At 39.3% G+C, this 21,394-nt stretch overlaps 1 protein-coding gene across 2 annotated transcripts in view; it reads left to right on the top strand.

Moving 5' to 3' along the window:
- The window catches only part of P2RX7 (purinergic receptor P2X 7), a 54,450-nt gene that overhangs the window by 23,481 nt on the left and 9,575 nt on the right, over positions 1 to 21,394 (top strand). For both annotated transcript variants that reach the window (XM_075178315.1, XM_075178321.1), the window contains 6 exons: positions 2,673 to 2,745; positions 3,919 to 4,012; positions 12,884 to 12,964; positions 14,323 to 14,452; positions 17,139 to 17,278; positions 20,038 to 20,131. In XM_075178315.1, coding sequence (XP_075034416.1) covers positions 2,673 to 2,745; positions 3,919 to 4,012; positions 12,884 to 12,964; positions 14,323 to 14,452; positions 17,139 to 17,278; positions 20,038 to 20,131 — 612 coding nt within the window. The remainder of the gene's footprint in view (positions 1 to 2,672; positions 2,746 to 3,918; positions 4,013 to 12,883; positions 12,965 to 14,322; positions 14,453 to 17,138; positions 17,279 to 20,037; positions 20,132 to 21,394) is intronic.

Below are 21,394 nucleotides of genomic sequence, written 5' to 3'. Positions count from 1 at the left end.
AATAAGATTATGCGGACACATTCCACAAAAATCTTTACGCATCACCGCGAGTGAGTTGATGATAAGTTACTATAACAACGTACAACAGAACCAATAAGATCATAATGGGCGTTACCCAACACTTACACTCAGGGCTTATACAGCCATCAATCATATGAAAGTTCATATGATTGGAGAAAAACTTTTGAAGGTGAATTACCACCTATTGTACTGATTTATAGGCAGGTTTAAATATTGTGAAGAATTTCTTCCTTTATTAACAGTTACCTTTACCGCTGATGGCAGACTTGGTGATCTCAATATAACCGTCTATTGGAGACGAGACATCATAGCTGCTTTATACTGTATAGCTCCATATGGAATTCTTAACATTGGAAAGGATCCCCTCATTTATAACGATGTTTATCTTTAGAGCCTTACCTTGATTATTGAATACGATTATGTGGATACATTCCATAACAAACTTCACTCATCACCGCGAGTGAGTTGATGACAGTTACCATAACAACGTACAACAGAACCAATAAGATCATAATGGGCGCCACCTAACCCCTCCACTCATGGCCTATACAGCCATCAATCATATTAAAGCTCATATGATTGGAGAAAAACTGTTGACGTCAGATAGGATAGCTCCACCTTAAGGGCATTTAAACCCTCTAAATCAGTCCCTCGGCTGCCACGATTAAGCACACATAGCGAAACGCGCGTCGGTGTTCCGCTGATTCAGTGCTTGCCTCTCTATACTGCAGGGAAATTCTGTCCTAAACTGCTCCAATATACCCCAAGTTAGAAGGAGTAATAGTTAGGTAGTTAGCAAGACATGCTAGGAATATTTCTGCATACCGCTCCGTTAGATCCAAAGTGAGAAGGAGCAATAGCTAGGTAGATAGCAAGACACAGTGCTTTATTTTAATAGAAGGCTTTTTCTATTGTAGAATTTGCCCATACCTATCTATACGTATCTGCAATTTGCTGCAATTAAAGTGGTTATACCGGGATCTATTTACAATAGTGTATAGATAGACAATCCTTCATGCAGCATTATCATACTATATTATATTAGCAACTCCTTTATGATACTACCTAGGACTAATCCCTTACAAAATAAGAGGCAGAATCACTCTATCAGTGGATTTTAAACACACACAATTGTTTTTAAATGAGGATAGTCGGATTTATTTCGCTTTTTTGTTTGTAATAAATAAAAGTTAAGTTTTACATAATTCTCTCTATTTCCAACCTTAAAATAATAGAGAGTACTGTGCACCTAGGCCATTCCTTTCTGTTTCTGGTTCACATTATCTATCGATGGCTGGTGCACCCTCTGTACCTATAGGAAATAAATATTATCTTTCAAGGTAATAAAAGAGGAGTTACTCTTGTTCACTGGTGCGACATAACCTTCGTTTATCAGCATACCCTAATGAGCATGGGGATCCAAACAGCTTTTTGTAGAGGGATATCAGCCCTATATGATAATCCTACAGCCTCAGTATTAGCTAATGGACACACATCCTCCCCTTTAACATAAACAGATGCCCTCTAGCCGAGTTACTTTTCACTCTTATTATGGAACCCCTAGCGGTGAAAATTAGAAATAACCCTGACATCACAGACATCCCTTCAAACTCAAGAGATCATAAGATCGCTCTATATACTGATGATGTTATATTAACAATAACTAAACCGCACATATCCCTACCTAACCCCTTTGAAGAAATATCTAACTATAGTTCTCTATCAAACTATAAAATAAACGCAGATAAATCTGAAATCCTTAATATGCCACAACAGGATGTTCAAAATCTCAAAGCTTAAAAATTATAACTTCCATTGGCAACATAAAGAGATCAAGTATCTCGGGGTCTATCTAACAAAGAATTACTCCCACCTGTATTCAAACATTCCAGACTCGTCAACACAATGAAATCTGATTTAGCACAATGAAATAAACTTCTTATCTCCTGGATCGGCCGCATGACCTCTGTTAAAATGAACATTTACTTGTTGCAAACTCTTCCAATCCCAGTTCCCACACACGTACATTTACTTAGGCAGAACGTAAACCCAGGGTACGAATACAAATTCTTGTTAAACATCAAACTAACGGAAGTCTTGTCCTCCCAAGTATAATAAAATACTATGAAGCAATGTATTCTTTGGCACTCGCCCCCCTTTGGACCCTTATTGAGTCAGATATGCTTCAGTTATACTCCACTAACAACCGTTTGACACCTGCTCGCTACTATAATTCCCAATTAACAACAGTTCTAGTGACTTACACCTCCCCCCTCCAGATGGTCCCATTACTTACACACTCCTCTGCACTTCTGAACATGACGGTATTTGTCCTTTAATACTACTTTAACATCACAAATAAGATAAACCTCCCACATCTCCCCCTCAATCTGTCCCTTCCCTCTTCAACACCTGTTTGTTTCCCCTTAAAGTACATTTCCCTGGTATCATAAATGCCTACCTGCTTACAAAAAAATCTGAGCCTTCTTCAATGTTTTTTCTCTCTCTTATTGTCAATGCCTATTAATAACATGTATTGGTAGGTATTATATATGTTTACTTGTAAAAATCAATAAAATATTTTCTTTAAAAAAAAAAAAAAGAAATATAAAAGAGTTATTGCACACCTAATTATGTTTGCTTCTTTGTAGTTTCCAAGCCCAAAATCAATTTGCTCTCGTGATGATATCTGTAAAAACGGTCATGCTGACCCACAAAGTAATGGTATGTTCTTTGTTTCTACTTTAACAAATGAATTGCTGGAATTTCCGAGGAGAAAACTTAGCAGAGACATTTTACTGGGCGGTAATGGTGACAGTTTGTAGGAGCTTTGGTCATCTGTTGTGAGTCTAATTGTGATTTCAGGAACTTAAGTGGTTAGTAAATGACATTACTGCTTGCAGATAAAGCTCTTCTTTTTTTTAAAAAAAAAAACGTGTTTTAAGGAATCATTTATTACAACTTGCAGGGTGACATTTTAAATGTAAATAAAATATTGGTGGCTAATTCTTTTAGGACATAGGCCATAAATGCATACAATATGTATATTATATACTATATATGCTATACAATTTACTTTGTTGCAGTCTGCATAAACACAGGAAGGAAATACCATGGAGACATATTGGCATTAAGGTTTGGCTGTATCAAGCATGATGTATGACCTTCTTAATCTGTGTTCTGTGTGGCATTGATACATTGCTCCCAACTGTCCGGTTTCAGGGGACGGCCCACCGCCCCATGGATCAGGACTTTTGTCCCCATTCCAGTACAGTTGTAGATGTGTGCCGCTGACGAGCGCCCCTAAAAGAGCAATGTGTGCCAGTGGCTGGAGTTCACGTCAAGGGTTTCTTTTTTTAGGTGAGGTGAAAGGGGCAGCTTCAAAAGTGCAGGACAAGCCATAAGGGACAAGTCATGCCCCAACTTGATGTGACCATGCCCCCATAGCATGACCATGATCTCTTATATTGTACACTGTCCCGAGTCTAACAAATGTGAGATATGACCGTTATGATAGCAACTTGGAGCAGGACAATGCGGTTATGAGTAATCCACAGTTTCCATGATTGCACTTAACTGGTATATGTATTGTAAAGACACCTCGATTTTCATGCCCAATGATTTCTATGAAGAATGATCATATGATATCTGCTTATTTTTTATGGAAATCATTTACTACATATCGGAAGGAGGTATTTTAAATCTAATGTAATTATTGGTGACCATATTTTTCATGACTTAGGCCATGCATACCATATATACATATACCATACACTGTACAATTTGTCTTGATGCTGTCTGAATAAACACGGGGAAGAAATAACACACAAACATATTGGCCATAGGATCTGGCTGTATATAGCATGATGTGTAACTTTCATAATCTGTGTCCTGTAGGAATTCAAACTGGGAAATGTATACCGTACAACTCTACTAATAAAACTTGTGAAATCAGAGCATGGTGCCCGGTGGAGTCCAAACGCACTCCAGAGTAAGTCTGATCTAAGTCTCACAGATTACACCCATTATCATACTAAATGTTGACTGCCAGAAAGACTTCAGCACTAGCTGAAATGCATTCACAATAGTCCATTTTGTGTACTGTACTATGCACAATAGCTTCTCTGTCTGACTGAAATAATGAAATTCCTGCATCATCTTTCCATGACTTTCCCGATCACTATAGTGATTTCTTCTGTCCTGATAACTACTACATTTCTTATTGAGAAGGTCAACATTTCCTTCCTCTACTATCCATTCACTGCATCCTGTCTCCCTCTTTTCTCCATGTCCATTTATTGAAGTCACAATTGTACATACTCTGCCTCTAATATCTCATATACTTCAGAGCAATAGAATAATATATAAAAAGTAATATTTGTCAAAAATTATGAAGTATGTCTCCTACTCTAAAACACTGACGCCAACAGAGCTTTTATTGGTCTGACCACATCTTATGAAGTCTGGCCAGGGTGAGATAAAGGTATTTAGCCAATTGATGAACATTTCCGTATGATTCAAACATTTTGACATACGGTGGGAGTTTAAGAAGATGGTATCCCACTGTTCTTCAGATAAGGTCAGCTGGAGATCAGTTTCCCATTGTAGTTGGCTGTTCGATTTGCGGAGTGATGTTATGGGAGTAGACGTTACATACAAAAAGGCAATGCCAGCTTTGTTGTTCCCCTTTGTCAGCTTAGAAAGGTATAGGGAAGGGGAGTGACAGAGGGTCATGTTTTGTTTTGGAAAAGGAATTGATCCAGGGTCTAAATTGTAAATATTTATAAAATTCCCTGGGGGCCAGTTGAAATTGTGTCTGTAACTGCGAGAAGAAGAGAAGTCCTTGCACGTCAAAAAACACATTAAGAGAATTAATACCTGTCAGGCGCCGCCTGTGAGATCGGGATGGATGTCCCGCTGTGCTGCTCAGCACATCTGGTTGCCTAGCAACCAGACGCGTCACTTCCGCCCCGCTCGGCCACCCGGCTACAACACTGAAAGCGTTCCCATTGCTAGGCAACGGGACGCTGCATTCAGGAAGCGCTACGGCGCTAATTTGATGACAGCGCTGAGGCGCTGAAGCTGATTGGGCATCAGAGGTATTTAAGCCTTCCTTGGCCCACCCTCCAGTGCCAGAGTTTCAGGTCCTCCTGTCCTCCAGCGTTTCTAGTGTATTCTTGTGATTTCCCATTTCCTGACCTTTGCCTGCCTCCTGATTATTGCTGTTTGCCTGTGACCTTTGTGACCCGGATTGCCTTGACTACTCTTTGGATCTCCCTTTTGTACCTCGCTGTCAGAACGTTACCGACCCGGCTAGACTCATCACCCCTTCGGATTCTCCTTGTGTACCTACATTGCCCGCACCATTGCCGAACCGGTCTGGCTGACATTCCTCTCGTGCTTCGCTATCTGACTCGTGGAAGGACCGCGACCTGCGTGTTCCCTGCAGCTGAGTCCATACCTCCTTGCGGGGGTCCCTGGTGAATACCAGGGGCACGTTAGACTCCGCACCTTCCTCTGAGTAGTGCCAACGATAGCAGGTATGCTACACTCAGTCGTGACAATACCCCTATCTCTCTATAAGGTGATTGGGAGGCCCCGGTAAAGTTGTAAAGCCGCACAAACTGGCCCCAAGTGATTGGGAGGTCTTGATTATGGCTCGGGTGCCTGGTAGGGTAGTAAATCTGCCAGTAAACCCGTGTGTTATGGGCTTATAGCCGGAGCTTCAACAAGGTGCGTCCTGTTAAGATAATGATCAAACCACACCCCTCCTGTTCATTACTTTTAATTTATCTCCTTAAACAATTCCTTTGATGTATATTATGTATTATGGCACAGTATGTTAATACTGAAATATTTAAAACATTTGGGATAATTTTTTGTCTTTCACGTATTATAAGAAAGCTTATTACATATCACTACCATTTGGTGCTGCTGCTCTGGATGGATGGTGCTACTTGATGGGTTGAAACTGGCTGATGGCTTCATTTGTTTTTAGTATTTTCATTTCAGAAAGGGTGTACATTTGAGCTTACACCTTACACAGAACATCTACCATAGTAATCCCAAAAACATCTGGCTTCCTTGGGTATGAAAAAGAGGGTGAAGGACCAACTGGATGGAGGATTGTGACTTTCACTTCATCAATGTTTTCATCTTTCTCCAGAATAAATGCCACCATTTCTTGTCATATACAGCAGTTACATAACATCTGATGTCAGCAAGTGGGAGTTGATACTACATTATCTTGAGGAACTGAACAATGACCCTCTTGCTCTATTTGAAGTGTCCCACGTTGTTTTCTGCAGCTGGCACAAACTTTTGCAACTTTTTGCATTTCAGAAAATAATTTACACATCTATTCCGAAACAGTTCTCAACCCCTTCTTATTAAAAGCATGATTAGCCTTTTTAAATGGGTTGAAACAATAAGGTACCTGTCACTTTTCTCCAACCACTGCAAACACTGCTCTAAACAAATTTACACACCATAGCAGGCTCGGACTGGGCTGCCGGGGAAATAATTCCCATGAGACTCTGCTAAGGGGTGAAAGGAGCATGTGCTGAGCTCTGATTGGAGGAGCCCATCACATGCTGCTCTGACCGGTGGAGATCAGCAGCAGCCTCATGGGCTGTGCCTTCTCTTCTGTGCCTGGCTGGGTGACTGAGGCTGCTTCTTGTGAGTGCAGTGTTGTTCCCAATCTGCTGGATCTCTCCCTCCCAGCACCTTCTCCAAGTTGCTGTTCCTCCCTGCTCCCAGCACACATTCTCCCAGTCTAATACTCCACTGTAAACACTCCGCTTTTTCAAATGTGACACAAATGGTCCAGGGTCAGGTTAGGTTTGGGTGGGCTTAAATTATTGACCAAGGAGCTTTTGTTCATTAATTAAAGCCCACCGAAATCTAACCTGATCACTTGTAGTAGCCCAGGAAAATGTAAAATGTGAGCCTATTCAACACCATTGAAGTGTCTTTCCAAGTAGAGTATCTTTCCACTTAAGTTTACACTCCTGCACAGTAGTGGGAGCTATCACTGTCTGTATAATCTCATCCCCAAACACACCTGAAGAGGAACGTGCATTCCTCTAATAAGGTGAACTGGAAAAGATATTGTTTTGCTGATTTTCTCAGATGTGTACTTCCTCAATAAATACATTTTTTCATGAATCACTCATCACTGAAAGCTCTTGTAGCAGATGATCCCATCATGATCCCAAAATAATACTTTATTTTATGTTATTAACAACACTATGAACAACTTTTGAGATGGTTTTTCAAAAATGTAAAAATATGGCTTTTTGAGAAAATCTAAATTTTGATTTTGAAAATGTAACATTTTTAATTTTTAATGAAACATAGTGATGTGTTATATATCATATGAAAGCCCATAAAAGTGATTTAAAATGAAACCTTGCCCAACTCTCTAGCTCAATTAGGTGAGCTACAAATACAACTTAAAAAATGTTAAAAGCAACTTTTTCATTAAAAAGTGCAACTTTAAAGGCATATAACTTCAAAACCAGTGTACATATCAGCCTAAGATTTTGGGGTTTTCTTTACACTCATGGCAGCATTTATTATACAAAAGTTAATTGAAATTAGAGAATGTAAGGAATACTTTTTCTAAAATTGTGTTGATTTGATGTGGAATGACCTAGAGGAACCTTCTGTACAATGCAACCAGAAAGTTTTAGGAAATCACAGATTGGTATAATTTTTGTTAAAAGTATAAAATTGCATTAACTCCCAAGTGTAGAGGATTTTACATTCTGAGATCTGATGTAATATTTCAGACGTGGTGGTGCCACCAGCAGCTATATAAAAAAGTGTTAACTTCTCCAGGCTTGTACTTCTGGAGATCACTAGTATCTTAAACTATTGCGTAACAGTCCTTATTAGGACTACATGCTAATAAAACATCACTGTTTCAAGATCCTGCTTTGACAACTACTTACCTGTGCTCTAATTCCTGTGACCTACATATTAGACCAATCTAATTAGTTATCCGGCTGTTCTGAAGTTGGAACCTTGCATCCAATATAGTCAGTATAATAGGCCTAGGGGAACCATCCACAGCAACCCTTATCTGAAAGCAAAAAGCCAGGTGTACCAGCACAGGTGCCCAGCAAGGGTGCACCCTAGCAGCGAGAGTTACCCAGAAGGAAAGAGTCCTAGGTGCCGGTGAAGGAGCCTAGTGGTGGCAGCAGCAAAAGCCCCGCCTACTGTGGTTAGGGGGGCATTTGGGAGAAAGAAAAGTGGCAAGTCAAGCCCAGCCGGTCCACAGCAACACAGGGTGACATAGGAGGTCCATCTTGTCACAGGGGGTTATTTGCAAGTTGCCATATCTGTGCATATATCATTTATGTAATTCCTGAAAATTATTTATATCAGTCAAGGAGTTGAGAGTGTAGGATCATTGATGAGATTCATACCTAGTGGAACATGTTGGATAGACTCTTCATTGTAAGAATCAACTGAGACAGAGTGCAGAACAGTACAAGAGGGAGAGATATCCTCTAGTGGAGTCAGATCAATGTGAGGAGAGACCTTAATAATGCTGAAGCTGAAGTACAAGCAAGACTGAGTGACCTTCCCGAACATTGGAAGTGTCAGCTCTGGGGAAAACTCAGGGCCGTCTTTCCCATTGGGCACAATGGGCAGGTGCCCGGGGGCCCTGCAGCACAGGGGGGCCCGTCGGAGGCAGCAAAAAAACCAAAAACCTGAAAAAAAAGAAGAACGGAGGAGGAGACCATGGAGGGAGCCGGATCGCCAACTGACCGCAAGGTAAGTATTTTCTTCTTTTTTTTCAGGTTGTTTTTTTTGCTGCCTCCGACGGGCCCCCCTGGGCTGCAGGGCCCATATATATAATCTTTTACTTTTTTTGTATATATAGGGGCCCCGGAGCACTTCTGTGCCCAGGGGCCCAAGATGTTCTTAAGAGGGCCCTGGGAAAACTGTATCATGTGATTAAGAAACTAAGAACTGTGCAATGGGAAAAAGATTGTTTGTCACACAATCATTTATCAGCTGTAATTTGTACTGCGCAATCATGCGGGTCAGCTCCATACATAATTTTCCCGTGTTACTAAACCTGCCTTGTTAACTGTCCACAGTACCCTGACAAGAAGAGTACTGAGCAAAGCCTAAGTGGTTAGTAGGAGGATTTCCGTAGTTAGATGCCTGAGAGTATGCACTTGTACAACCCCAAGGATGGACAGGGGATTACATACATATACAGGGGTCTATTTATAAAAAGGGAAAAAAGCCCTATGGCTGGCAAAAATGGGTGTTTTTGCCGGCGGTAGGGCTTTGCTCTATACATTAAGGGGATACCACCAGCGATAGCACTGGTCCCATTGACAATATCTTCCAGGTGCAAAGCATGGGAAAGCCTATCTAACAGGGATCTAAATTTTTGTTCTATTATCACCATCTCAGGTTGACAATAACAGAAGAAAATCATGGAACTATTCTTTATTGTTTGAAAAAAAACATTTTTGTGTAAACAATTTCAAATATATTTTTATTTTCTTACATATTTTTTAACTATTTTTAACCAATGTTTAGCTTTGTCCAATAAGTGGAACTGAAATCCCAGTTCTGGGCTTTCAGTTCCTCTGTGCATGCGTGAAGCCGCTTTCAGCAAAGGACAGAACTTTCTCAATTCCCTTTTGTTTTCTTCCATAATGGCTGGGCATACACACATTCCACTTTCAATTGCGTAATGGCATCTTAAAATAGATTCCAGAGACTTTGCTTCTAAGCAAGTCACATGCAACAATGTCTCAGTGGCCCGTGGAGCGATACAATGCATCATGCCATGTTTACTAAATTTGTCTGACATTTTTTGCATTTGAAATACTCATCCATGCAAGTTTTAACAGCTAATAAAATAGAAGCCATGAATTGCATTGAATATTCAGAAAGTGTTATTGCGCAGTTGGTCAATATTGAAAAATAAGGGCATTTCCAGGGATAAAAATTTCCTGATACAAATCTTTAAAACCAAGAGCTGTTCCTGGGAATTAGGAACAGTTGTCAACTATGCTATGGGATACAACATCTGTGTTTGCACAGTTGCCATAGTGATTTTACTAGTGAAGTGCAGATTGCCATTTCTTCTATTGAGTAAATTTCATCAAATCCTAGCTTTATGTCTTTTTTATTTTTATTATTATTTCTGAAATTTTCTATATGCTACTAGTTTTAAAAGGTATTGTTCACAATGGTAGCCCAGAAAGTCAGGACAGTTGTCAACTATGTTTTTCTGACTCAAAAATAGGTCAGTTACTGGAACCACAATTACATTTATATAAACCATGCCCATTTTCTATCAAGGTCATGATTTTTCAAGCACTGAAAATTGGCAGTCCTAATAAAATTGGGACTGTTGCCAGATATGCATTTAGTAAGCAGAAAAAATGTAGAGGTGCAGCGCAAAGGTGGTTTCTTAGTGCAGTTGCGTCTGTTATTGTTATCAAAGCAAGGTGGCATCAATTGCAAGGGAAGCAAATCTTTGTCATGGATAGATGATAGATGATGGAGTAGATGACTGGACATGGACGGATAAAGGTGTTCCATGGAGAATGTGGGGTAGCCACAATTAGGTACCTCATTTTTTGCAATAATTGATTTAGATTCAAATTAACTTTAAACGGCGAAAATGGTAGATTTGTGAAGCTAGTTACATTTTCTCAGATACCCCATAGAGCTTTTGCAAGTTTTCAAAACGGACAGATTTTTTTCACATCTCCAATAATAAGTCATTGGCTATTATTTTCAGTTGGATGAATTTTTCGCCATCTAAGCTTATTTCCAAAAGGGGAAGCCCTTTTATAATATCTAAAAAATTTACACACCCTTATTGAAATTGCTGGTGTTTGTGATGTAAAGCCTGAAATCTAGATAAATCATCAGATATGATTCCACCGTTGATGTGACCTTGCAACCAAAACAATTAAGTGAAAAGCAAAACAGATACATTTTTAGAAAAAGCTACAATACTCTGCTGGCATAAGTATGCATGCCTAATACACAAATACTTTGTGGATGCATTGAGGATTTTTGATAAGTGTGGTAGGGCGAGAGACTGCCACATCTGAGAAAAGGAGACTGCCACATCTGGGAGTCAGGAGGAAGTTGCACCTATTCCTTATAGGAGAGGAGTTTGAGACTATTTAAGGGCTCAGATTCAGTCTTGGCTTGTGTCTGGGGAGATAGAAGTCTCACCCCTCTCCAGCGAAGGAGCCAGTGTACCCTGAATTGTGTGCACAGCTCTGGTTTGCTGTTGTTGTATGTTACTGTGATATATTAAGGATCTTCACAATAAAGCTCCTGTTTGACCCCGACTCAAGACTTTGGCTGGTGACTTGACGTTGACCCAATACATTAAGGCTGGGTACACACTACAGTAAATTTCTCCCAATGCAATATAGTTAACGATTTAACCAAGTCATGATTTAAGAAGTCATGATCAGCATGCCAATTCATGTGTACACACTAAATATGCTTTGCTCTTCCTATTCTGAAGCCTTTCCTTGGTTAACGTAGATGCATTCTTTTGACGTTAACACAGTGGAAGGGGAAATTCATATTAATCTTCAGCTTTCTGACAGAGACCAGCAGGTTTTGGTTCTCAATCCTGATTAGTATCCTGGTCCAAACTGAAGAGAAGCAGCCCCAAAGCATGGTGCTGCCACTACCATGCTTCACAGTTTGTATGGAGTACTTTGAGCTATGTTGTTGTTTGCGCCAAAGATATCATAAGACATTTTCCCACATGGTTCGGGGTGTTCGAATGTATTTTTTGGCAAAATGATTGACTTAGATGTTGTTTTTGAGAAATGGCTTTCAATACATGTGCAGAATACAGGAGATTGTTGTCACATGCAGGGAGTGACCAGTTCCTGCCAGAAATCCCTGAAATAGGCCTCTTGCTAACATCACTACTTTATTTCCTTGTTCTGTCATCATATTTTGAGGGATGTCATGATCTTGGCAATGTCTCTATTGTGCCACATTTCTCCACTTATTGATGATAGTCTTCACAGTGTTCCATGGTCCAAGTAATAACTGAAATTTATGTATACCCCTCTCCTAATTGGTGCCTTTTAACAATGATATCCCATAGCTGTTTTAAAAGCTAGTAGGATGTAACCAAGAAAACTACATAGAAAGCCTACAGAAACAGCTGATCTTTATTTGGGGTTAATAACAATCACATTCATTGCTAGAAGGTATATGCTAATTACCTTTGCGCATGATTTTGAATGAGATTGGTGTACAGCCCCATTATGAAAGGATGTGCACTCTTATGCAACCACTGTATTGCAGGTGTTTATTTAAACTTCTCAAAAAAAAAAGTTTATTTGTTTTCAGTTGAATTTGGTTGGTAGCTTTAATGTAGGATTTATCTTGATTTCAGGCTTTACATCACAAACACCTGCAATTTCAATAAGGGTGTGTAGATTTATTATAACCACTGAAGGTGAGAGAAGTGTAAATTGTAGTTAATTAAAGGGTGATTTCCAACATTCTCTTTGCTGTCTCAAACTAGAAGCCAGAAAATCGTTGCATAAAGTATTTGTGCAAAAAAAAAAAATCAGAGTACAGAATGTTTGTGTTTGGTGGACAAAAAGGTGCATTTGGCCATGCTCTCCATGCAACATTAGGCATAGTACTAATTAGCCCACAATCTCCGTACCTAGCTTTGTTCTGGCCTCCTCTGGGCAGTTCCTTCTATTGTAAAGGACTTAAATGTGATTGGTTTAGCACTGTACCTGTGCACTTTATGGTTCATAAGTGACTCCCCTATCTTACTAAATATTGTGTACAGTAACCAGTTTAATTTGTTTCATTTTAGTCCTGCTATTTTGAGAAGTGCAGAAAACTTGACAGTTTTAATAAAGAACAATATTCACTTTGCTGCCTTCAATTATACAACGTAAGTAGATTGTCAATGTAGTGTAAAAGTGGTGACACTCAGGTCATTCTTCTGCTCAGTGATTAGACATGCCTTATATATATATATATATATATATATATATATATATATATATATATATATATATATGTGTGTGTGTGTGTGTGTATTTTTACTTTTTGATGTGTATTTGAGACAATGATATTGTCATAAAAAGATTTTTTATGTGGCCCCACCTCTTTTCAGCAACACTACATGAATCCTCACACAAAGGACCCCTCTTCCTTGCCAAAATCCGGGTGTTTTCCTTTCTGAATATTGCACTTAACGTGCTCCTGACTGATTCCTGTTATCTGACAAAGCTCTTCTAGACCACCCTCTGATCTATTGTCCCTGTTAATGGACCAGTTTGCTTGTGGCTGCTCCTGATCTCCATGCCTATATATTGACTCAGCTCGCAATCTAAGATTATCTGTTTTCGAACTTGCTACCGTGGGACAATGCCTGCTTACCTGCCCAGTGGCTATTAGGACTACTGCATTTAACATCGATCTGCTGCCTGCTGATTACTACTATGCTTCCCTGCTATTGATCAAGCTCTCAAATCTGACTGGATGCCAACGCTCCCACTGCTGTTATTCTGCTGCCACTAATGTTGCATATGACCTAACAATATTTAATCCACAGCTAAATCACATGCTAAACTTCTGCTATGTGCCATTACTTTCCCCATTCTCGGTTGCAGGACTTTTTTCGGGCTGCACCCACTTTGTGGAATTCCCTCCCTTGCACAGTAAGACTTTCCTCTAATCTTCAAACTTTCAAGCGTTCTCTGAAAACCCACCTCTTCAGACAATCTTATAATATTCCTCAACCACCATCTTAATCTCCCTAGATTACCCTACTGCCATCCTTTACACAGCTAACACAAGACAACAACACTCTGACCAACATTGCCACACACAAAGTCTACTCAATACTTTTACCTTTGCAATCTAGTTGGTCCATTGTGCAATATGATGTAGCACATGCCCTTGTGTTTCAAACTCCCATTGTCCTATAGATTGTAAGCTTGCGAGCAGGGTTCTCTTACCTCTCTGTCTGTACGTATTACCCAGTATTGTCTTATTAATGTTTGTTCCCAATTGTAAAGCGCTACGGAATTTGATGGCGCTATATAAATAAATGTTGATGATGATGATAGGGTTTTCCAATTTGAGATGACTCTTTCATTTATTGGATTGTTTATGCCATCCTGCAAATTTATTGAATACGTAGCTTCATTTCTAATGATATGAAACACAGCTATATAGACAGGGCTGAAATGCAGAGAAGGAATCCAGAAATATAAATTATTCCTCATTTTGTTTCTCGTCTAGGAAAAACATCCTCCCGGAATACAATGTATCCTGTATTTATAACAAAGTGACTGCCCCTCAGTGTCCCATATTCCGGTTAGGGGACATTCTAAAGGAAGCTGGAGAGAATTTTTCTCAAGTTGCTATTCTGGTATATTCTATTAGTATTGGATTTTGTTTCCGCATTGTGGTTTTTATAGAGTTAAGAGATGATTTCCACTCAAAATGGAATTTTCTACTTAAGGTTGATTCTCCGCAGGTATATGTCTGGTGGGGTCCCTCCAGGGGCGATTTATGAATTTATTGGGCCTTTGTGCAAGAGAAGTTGAGAATGGTGGGGGGACATGTGACATATGCTCCCACACCATAGTTACCCCCACACAGACTCCTACCTGCTGCGGTATCCAGTGGAGGGCAGCTCCCACCACTGCTGCTCCATGTGGAAAGGAAACTCTGTGCAGAATGCTGCTAATTCCTACTAATAATATTGATAAAGCTCTGCACAGACCACCCACAGTATGAAGCAGCAGTCAGACCCTTTCTCCACCGGACAGAGTAGCAGGGTATGTGCTTATGGTAGGGGAAGTTTGGGAGAGCAGTTTGAAGTGGGACATATCTCCCAAATGTCCCTTTAGTCAGGACACAGTAATCCAAAACCAGTATTGTTTGCCAGAAACTAGACACTTGTCAGACTGATGCTGCTTGACTGGGTCCTGGAATGATGTGGACCCATAAGCACATCCTGGAAAGGGGAACACTCTAGGCCTTCCACCTACAAACTAGTTTATTTATTTCTGTTGGCCCCCATACTGCATTATTAGTGTCTACAATATATAAATATCTCTATCAACCCCATATTATATTAATAGCCTCGCCTGCTGATACATTACATGAATAACTCACATAAATAGCCAGCCACATTACATTAATATCCACATTGCATTACACTAATACCCCTACATTACATTAATAGCCACAATATATAATCTTAATTGTCAATTGTCTCCACTACATTAAACTGTTAGCACTGACACACACATTACATTAATATCATTCCCTCCCACACACATTGTATTAATACTATACATCAGGGGTAGGTAACCTGCGGCTCTCCAGGTGTTGTGAAACTACAAATCCCAGCATGCCTTGCCACCTATCTGCTGGTTATCTACAGGCAATGCATGCTGGGACTTGTAGTTTCACAACACCTGGAGAGCCGCAGGTTGCCTACCCCTGCTATACATTCTCAGCCAGGAGGAAATTACCAGTAGATAACGTGAAATTGATGAATGTTTAAATGAAACAACATTCACTGTGACACTACTTAAATAACATGGATACTAATTACCTGTCCTAGAGATGTCGAGTGATCAATGGGGATTAAAACAATCATTCCCCATATGATTATCAAAGACAGGGACACAATATAACCTATACTCTTGTTTGTACATATGCACACAAATTATTGTCCCAAACTCCTCCTCCTGTTTTTCCCTTTCCAATGGGCCCTTCATATGTATGTTACAATGAAACTGAGGTTATAAGGGGGTATACACCTACTGTATAATAGGTATCCATACAGCAAATGAGACCTTCCTTTGTACTTATTTCTATCTATTTATAAGGTGGATCTCCCTCCACACATTTTGTACAACAGTGTGTGACTAAGCACTGTGATGAATTTGTGTAATCATTGGGATATCTACATATCCCTCTCTGGTAGAACCTCTCACATTAATTTGACTAGCATACTGAATTGTACGCCAGCTCCCACAGCGGGTCTGTTATTTTGTTTTTAACATTTCTTTATTCACTGTTTTCTTACTTTTCACATCTATTTTATTTTAATACTTCGCCTAACAACTAGTATGATCAAATACCCTACACCAATATAGTTTTAAATGATTATAATAAAGTTTTTGTTTTAATTAAACCTTCAAATTGATAGAACTAAAATAATAAAAAGTATTCTTTTATTGGAACAGGAGTGCTTATTATACCAATCTTGACCTGTGGATATCTTCCTAGATAATCCATCTTTCTGTGTTTAGTGTTACTAGTTGGTTTAGCACCCGCTCACAATAGGTTTAAAGATTTATTTTAAAAAAAAAAAAAAAAAATTGATATGATAATTCTCTCTTATATGTAAATAATGTGAGGAGTTCCATTCCCTGAGCGGACCGATGTTTGCTAAGATTCAAATGGTTGTCAGCAGTGATTGTGCATTACAAGTGGCATCTGATTATACCACCATGGAACCTGTACTGCCAGGTACCACTTTCAGTGCACATTTCCTGATTGACAACCATTTGAATATTTCCCGGTGGCTTGAGTCCTTGCAAAGCTGATAAAAATAAGGTTAGATGACAGTTAGGAGACTAAATTACCAAGTTAATTTTCTGTAAAGCAAAATACATAGGATTTCCAATAAGGGAATCTAATTTTGACAATTTCTATGCATGTTTTTTTGTTTTGTTTTGTAGCTCACTACTATTCATCACCTTACAAAAGGGTATATTAATAAAAGGTATATCAATTAAAGACATATTAGTAGAATAATTCTAATAATTGGTACACTACAAGAAGTTGAACCTATTTAGATAAAGGGAGAAATACTACGTTGAGTAGGAGGTCGGCATTCACTAGATTTGGGTTCTCTAGGATTTCACCTTTTATTAAGTACAAAAGGGAAGATTCTTGATGTAGAGAAGATGGACAGACATTTGCATATACATTGTGATAATATTATGTTTCATTAAATGTAACAATGTACCATGCATGGACAACATTTCTCTCAATCACTAATACTGCTTTTGCTTTATGGTTTTTTTTTCTAGGGAGGTGTAATGGGCATTGAAATTAACTGGAAATGTGATCTTGATCGTTGGGTACACCACGGCTGCCGCCCAAAATATAGTTTCAGACGTTTGGATGATAAGGTCGTTGATGAACGTTTGTTTCCTGGCCTTAATTTCAGGTAAAAATAAAAAAAAAGAATGCTCCAATGGAGCTTTGGACCTCACTAAAAGACTGAAAGGGATGTTCATCAGTGATTAAGCACCCTTTGTTGAAAACCATTGTGCAGCCTGTTATCTCCAGAGTTTGTGGAACAAGCAGTAGCAGTGGGTCCAGGAGTGATATGGGCAGTTATCAGTATTTGGCCAACCACCGGGATATGAGTGCTGTCGATTGGGCAAACCACTGAGTTCACTCCCTTCCTGTACCCAGAAGCCACAAATGTGGGAACTAGATCCATAATAAAAGGTTTTGATTTCAGAATAGACATTGTGAAGCTGGATGTCAGAACTGGCAAGGTGTTCCCGCTGGACTGACCATAGAGTGCAGGTTACAAGCCAAGAACTGCGAGAACCAGCAGTCTTCTTCCTTTATCCACGATCCCTGCAGGTCTTGTGAATGTATGTGCTTGCTATAAGCAAGGTGACATGAAAGCATGGCCAATGCCTTGCTAATGACTACAGCAGAACAAAACTCGCTCAGGCCAGATTGAGCCTGAGGTGGATACCCCAGGATTGGCTATGAGACCACTATCATATTGTATTCCCTGTGTGTCATATTACAACTGTTATAATGTGATTGGTTTATCACTTTGTGATTTATGTTCAATAAACTTAATAAAATAAGTATTGCTTGAGCCACCCGGACAACCTTAGATTAACTTAAAAGCCAAGGCACGGTCACTTCTCTATGCTCATAAGGTTTTCATGCCAGTGTAGTGAGTTCAATGTAAGATTGCAAATTCTGTATACATACAAAAAGGAGTCCATACATTTAACTTTCAAAGCCTGTGTTTTGAGTTACACATCTTTGAACGATAACTTTAAATCTAGTGTATAAATATCTCTGGCACAAAAATGCAACTGTCATCTCAGAAACTTGAACCAGGCCTATGAGATGCACAAAGATACACCTCCTAGAAGACTTATTATAGATCATGTGATTCAAAATTGGACACATTTCTCAGGTTTTCATTCCCCTACTGTACGGCACTAATACTTTTCTGCCTCTAATCCACTCCTACAGGCGTAAGGAACAGCAATAGAAAGTTATGTCTGAATACGGCTTTATTTTTGTACCTATATGCAGTTCAGAAAAGTGAATTTCCCTTCAGACTTGGTGGCAGCCCTGACGAATGTGTTAGCTCCTTAGCCAGCCGGTAAGAGACAGGACAAAGATAAGAATCCCACTCCCATCCCTCGGAAAGTATATATTGTGCACCAGCCTTCCTTCATTGCCTTTTTCCTGTCTCTTCAGCTGAGTAAAAAGCAGTGTGAGGGCAGAGAAGTTAATTTGTTTACTTGTGGTGAGCTTACCTAGTGTTCTCACAGACTGATCCAGAAGGCCCCATTGTTGAACCATCTTGGAATGCTAGCTGGGGCAGGGATGTCTCCCTGGGCCGCTAATTGTCATACAAAGGTCTGTAGGCATCAACTTGACCTTTTGCTTCTTCAGGAAGTGCTGCACTGGAGTCATTTCTGGGTCAGACCTGAACATGTTGTCACAAGCTGGGCAGTTCTGATGGCCTCATCTGCCAGTATCTGCACTGCTACGTTGGGAGGCACGGAGTTTAACTACGCCTCAGGTCTTCGTCAGGGATCCCCGCAAGGAGATTTGGGTTTAGTGGCTGAGACGTGCAGATCGCGGCCCTCCCAGGTAGCTACCAGCGAGGTATGGTGAACAATCGTAGTCGTGCAATTCGAGGTCAAAACCGACCTGGCAAGATAAGGTACCAAAGGATAAGGAAAAGGAATAGTCAGGGCGACAGAGATCAAACCAAGAAATCAGGATGGGTCCAAGGGAGAATCCGAAGAGGATAGTCAGGCGAAGTTGGGTCAAATCCGAAAAGCCAGATAAGCAAGGTATGGAAAGTAATGGAGTCTAGGAACTAGAAACTAGATACTCTGGCACCCTAGTGGTGTCAGAGTCTAGTTTATATACATACTGCCCCTTACTCATTGGTGGACGTGGGGTCGGTGGTCAGCTGATCTGACTGCTGACAGGAACTGCTGCCTGGTGCGATGTTCGGGAGCAGGGAATAGAAGATATGCCAGCACCAGCTTCCCTATTAGGTGTTTTTCTTTTTTGAGGATAATCGGCACAAGTGTAGAGTTTTTATAGTGCGGGTCAATAAAGAATTCCTTAATAAAGAATGGGACCACCTGGATAAGCATCAGTCAAATTCTAAAATTGTAGATTGTATTTATCCCGTTCAAGAGGATGAAGCCTTTTAGAGGTATTATGTACCAGAAGGGGATGCAGCTGTAGCACTCTGCTAAAACTTACTATTGCTCTAGTGAAGTCTCTCAATCATTGTCACTTGGGTGTATGTGTACATTTGTGGCTGTTCAGGGACAGATATAGATATATATATATATATATATATATATATATATATATATATATATATATATATATGGAAATTGCCAATATAGTACTTGCATGGCATAAATAGGTCCATGTGTTTGAGTTAAAGCACAAATATATACTTCGTTAGCACACACAGGTTTTAGTGTTATCTGGGTGAAAATCTGTCTCTTGGCACCAATTTAGGTCTATCATGGCATTCTGCTTATCTGCCATTTGCTAGTTCCTTTAACTTCTTCTTGGCTGTTTTGTACTAATTGCCTGTTTTGGTTATAACCGTGCCTGCCTAATGCTATTCTGCTTGCTTATACTTCTTCTTATTTTGCTAAACTAAATGTGCTTTACTCTTTACAGATTTGCCAGGTACTACAAGAGCCAGGATCAAAGTGAGCTGAGGACTCTGATAAAAGCTTATGGGATCCGATTTGACATTCAAGTCTATGGAACAGTAGTTATTTAGTTTCCTAATAATGTACTAGTGTTATAAGCAACAAGCTGAAATTCATAATTTTTTTAGTGTCAAATATGCTTAACATAATTTATAGAATCATGTATCGCCTTCTGTAAATTGTAGAAGTTCCACATCTATATTAAGGAACAAGACTGCAGGCAAACCTGCTTTTATACAATGTCAGACAGAAATCTGAAGTGTTTACAGTAGGGTATGCAATTCATGGTAATTCACAAATGTTCATAATGGACGCTGTCGATCTTCGATCTCACCAGTTATAAGCAGTGTCATCAGAACTTGGCTTATACAGATATGTCTTACAACAGTTTATACATATGTTATACCTTGTGTATGATATAATATTTTAAAGGCAGAAGTGTGAGTCTCTCTTAAGATCCATCTGTTTAGCACAAATGCAGAGCAACTAGATCAGTGAGCAATATCACTACATACATATATAGATTAATTATACTAAACCAGTAGTTAGCTGGTCATGCCAAATAACTACATCTCAGTCCATCTGTGATCATACATTTGCAGGTCACACAATGATCCAACACATGCAGGGATGGAGATCATCTTAAAACCTGTTTTTCTGTCCTACTAGATCCAATGGGTTCAGATTTTGAATTGGGTAGGACAATTGTTTAGGAGCCATTATACAGTACAATGGTTGGTTATTTTGTTCGAATTGACCACCCCAAATTGCACTACTTGTGGGCAGCTTAAGGGCATTAGTACATTAGCATGATGGGGATCTGATTCATATTGATTTTGTGTACAAAAGAGCAAGACAAAATGATCAATTGCATGTGTATTACAAACTGTACTGTTGACTTACAAACATACATGTTTTCTTTTAGGGGATGAAGAAGCACAAATGTTTTATTAATACTATTTTGATATCTTTCTCTTTTGTTTTGTTTGGTTTTTTTTTTGGTTTTTTTTAAATAAGCTTAAAACCAGGAAAAATTTTAACATGTTAAAACTTTTGTGTTATACGCCATGTCAAAACATTTAAGTGCAAAACGAAATTTAAAAAGATGAAAAATTAAATATGTTTTGTTTAGATGGGCAATGAAAAAATATATAACAATATATGTATGTAAACAAGCTCTTATTTGTTGTAATGGGAGCTGGTGAGCAGTGTTGTATAATGCATTTAAATGTGTTTGAATCCAATATGGGTTTGTGCGTAGTCTTTACAACAAACTCCTTTTTTCATTTGCCAAGTCAAACTTTAGTTTGTTAATGTCATAG

The sequence above is a fragment of the Mixophyes fleayi genome, chromosome 1 (genome assembly GCF_038048845.1).
Source record: "Mixophyes fleayi isolate aMixFle1 chromosome 1, aMixFle1.hap1, whole genome shotgun sequence".
NCBI classification, from domain to species: domain Eukaryota; kingdom Metazoa; phylum Chordata; class Amphibia; order Anura; family Limnodynastidae; genus Mixophyes; species Mixophyes fleayi.
This window is presented reverse-complemented; position numbering and strand designations above follow the sequence as displayed.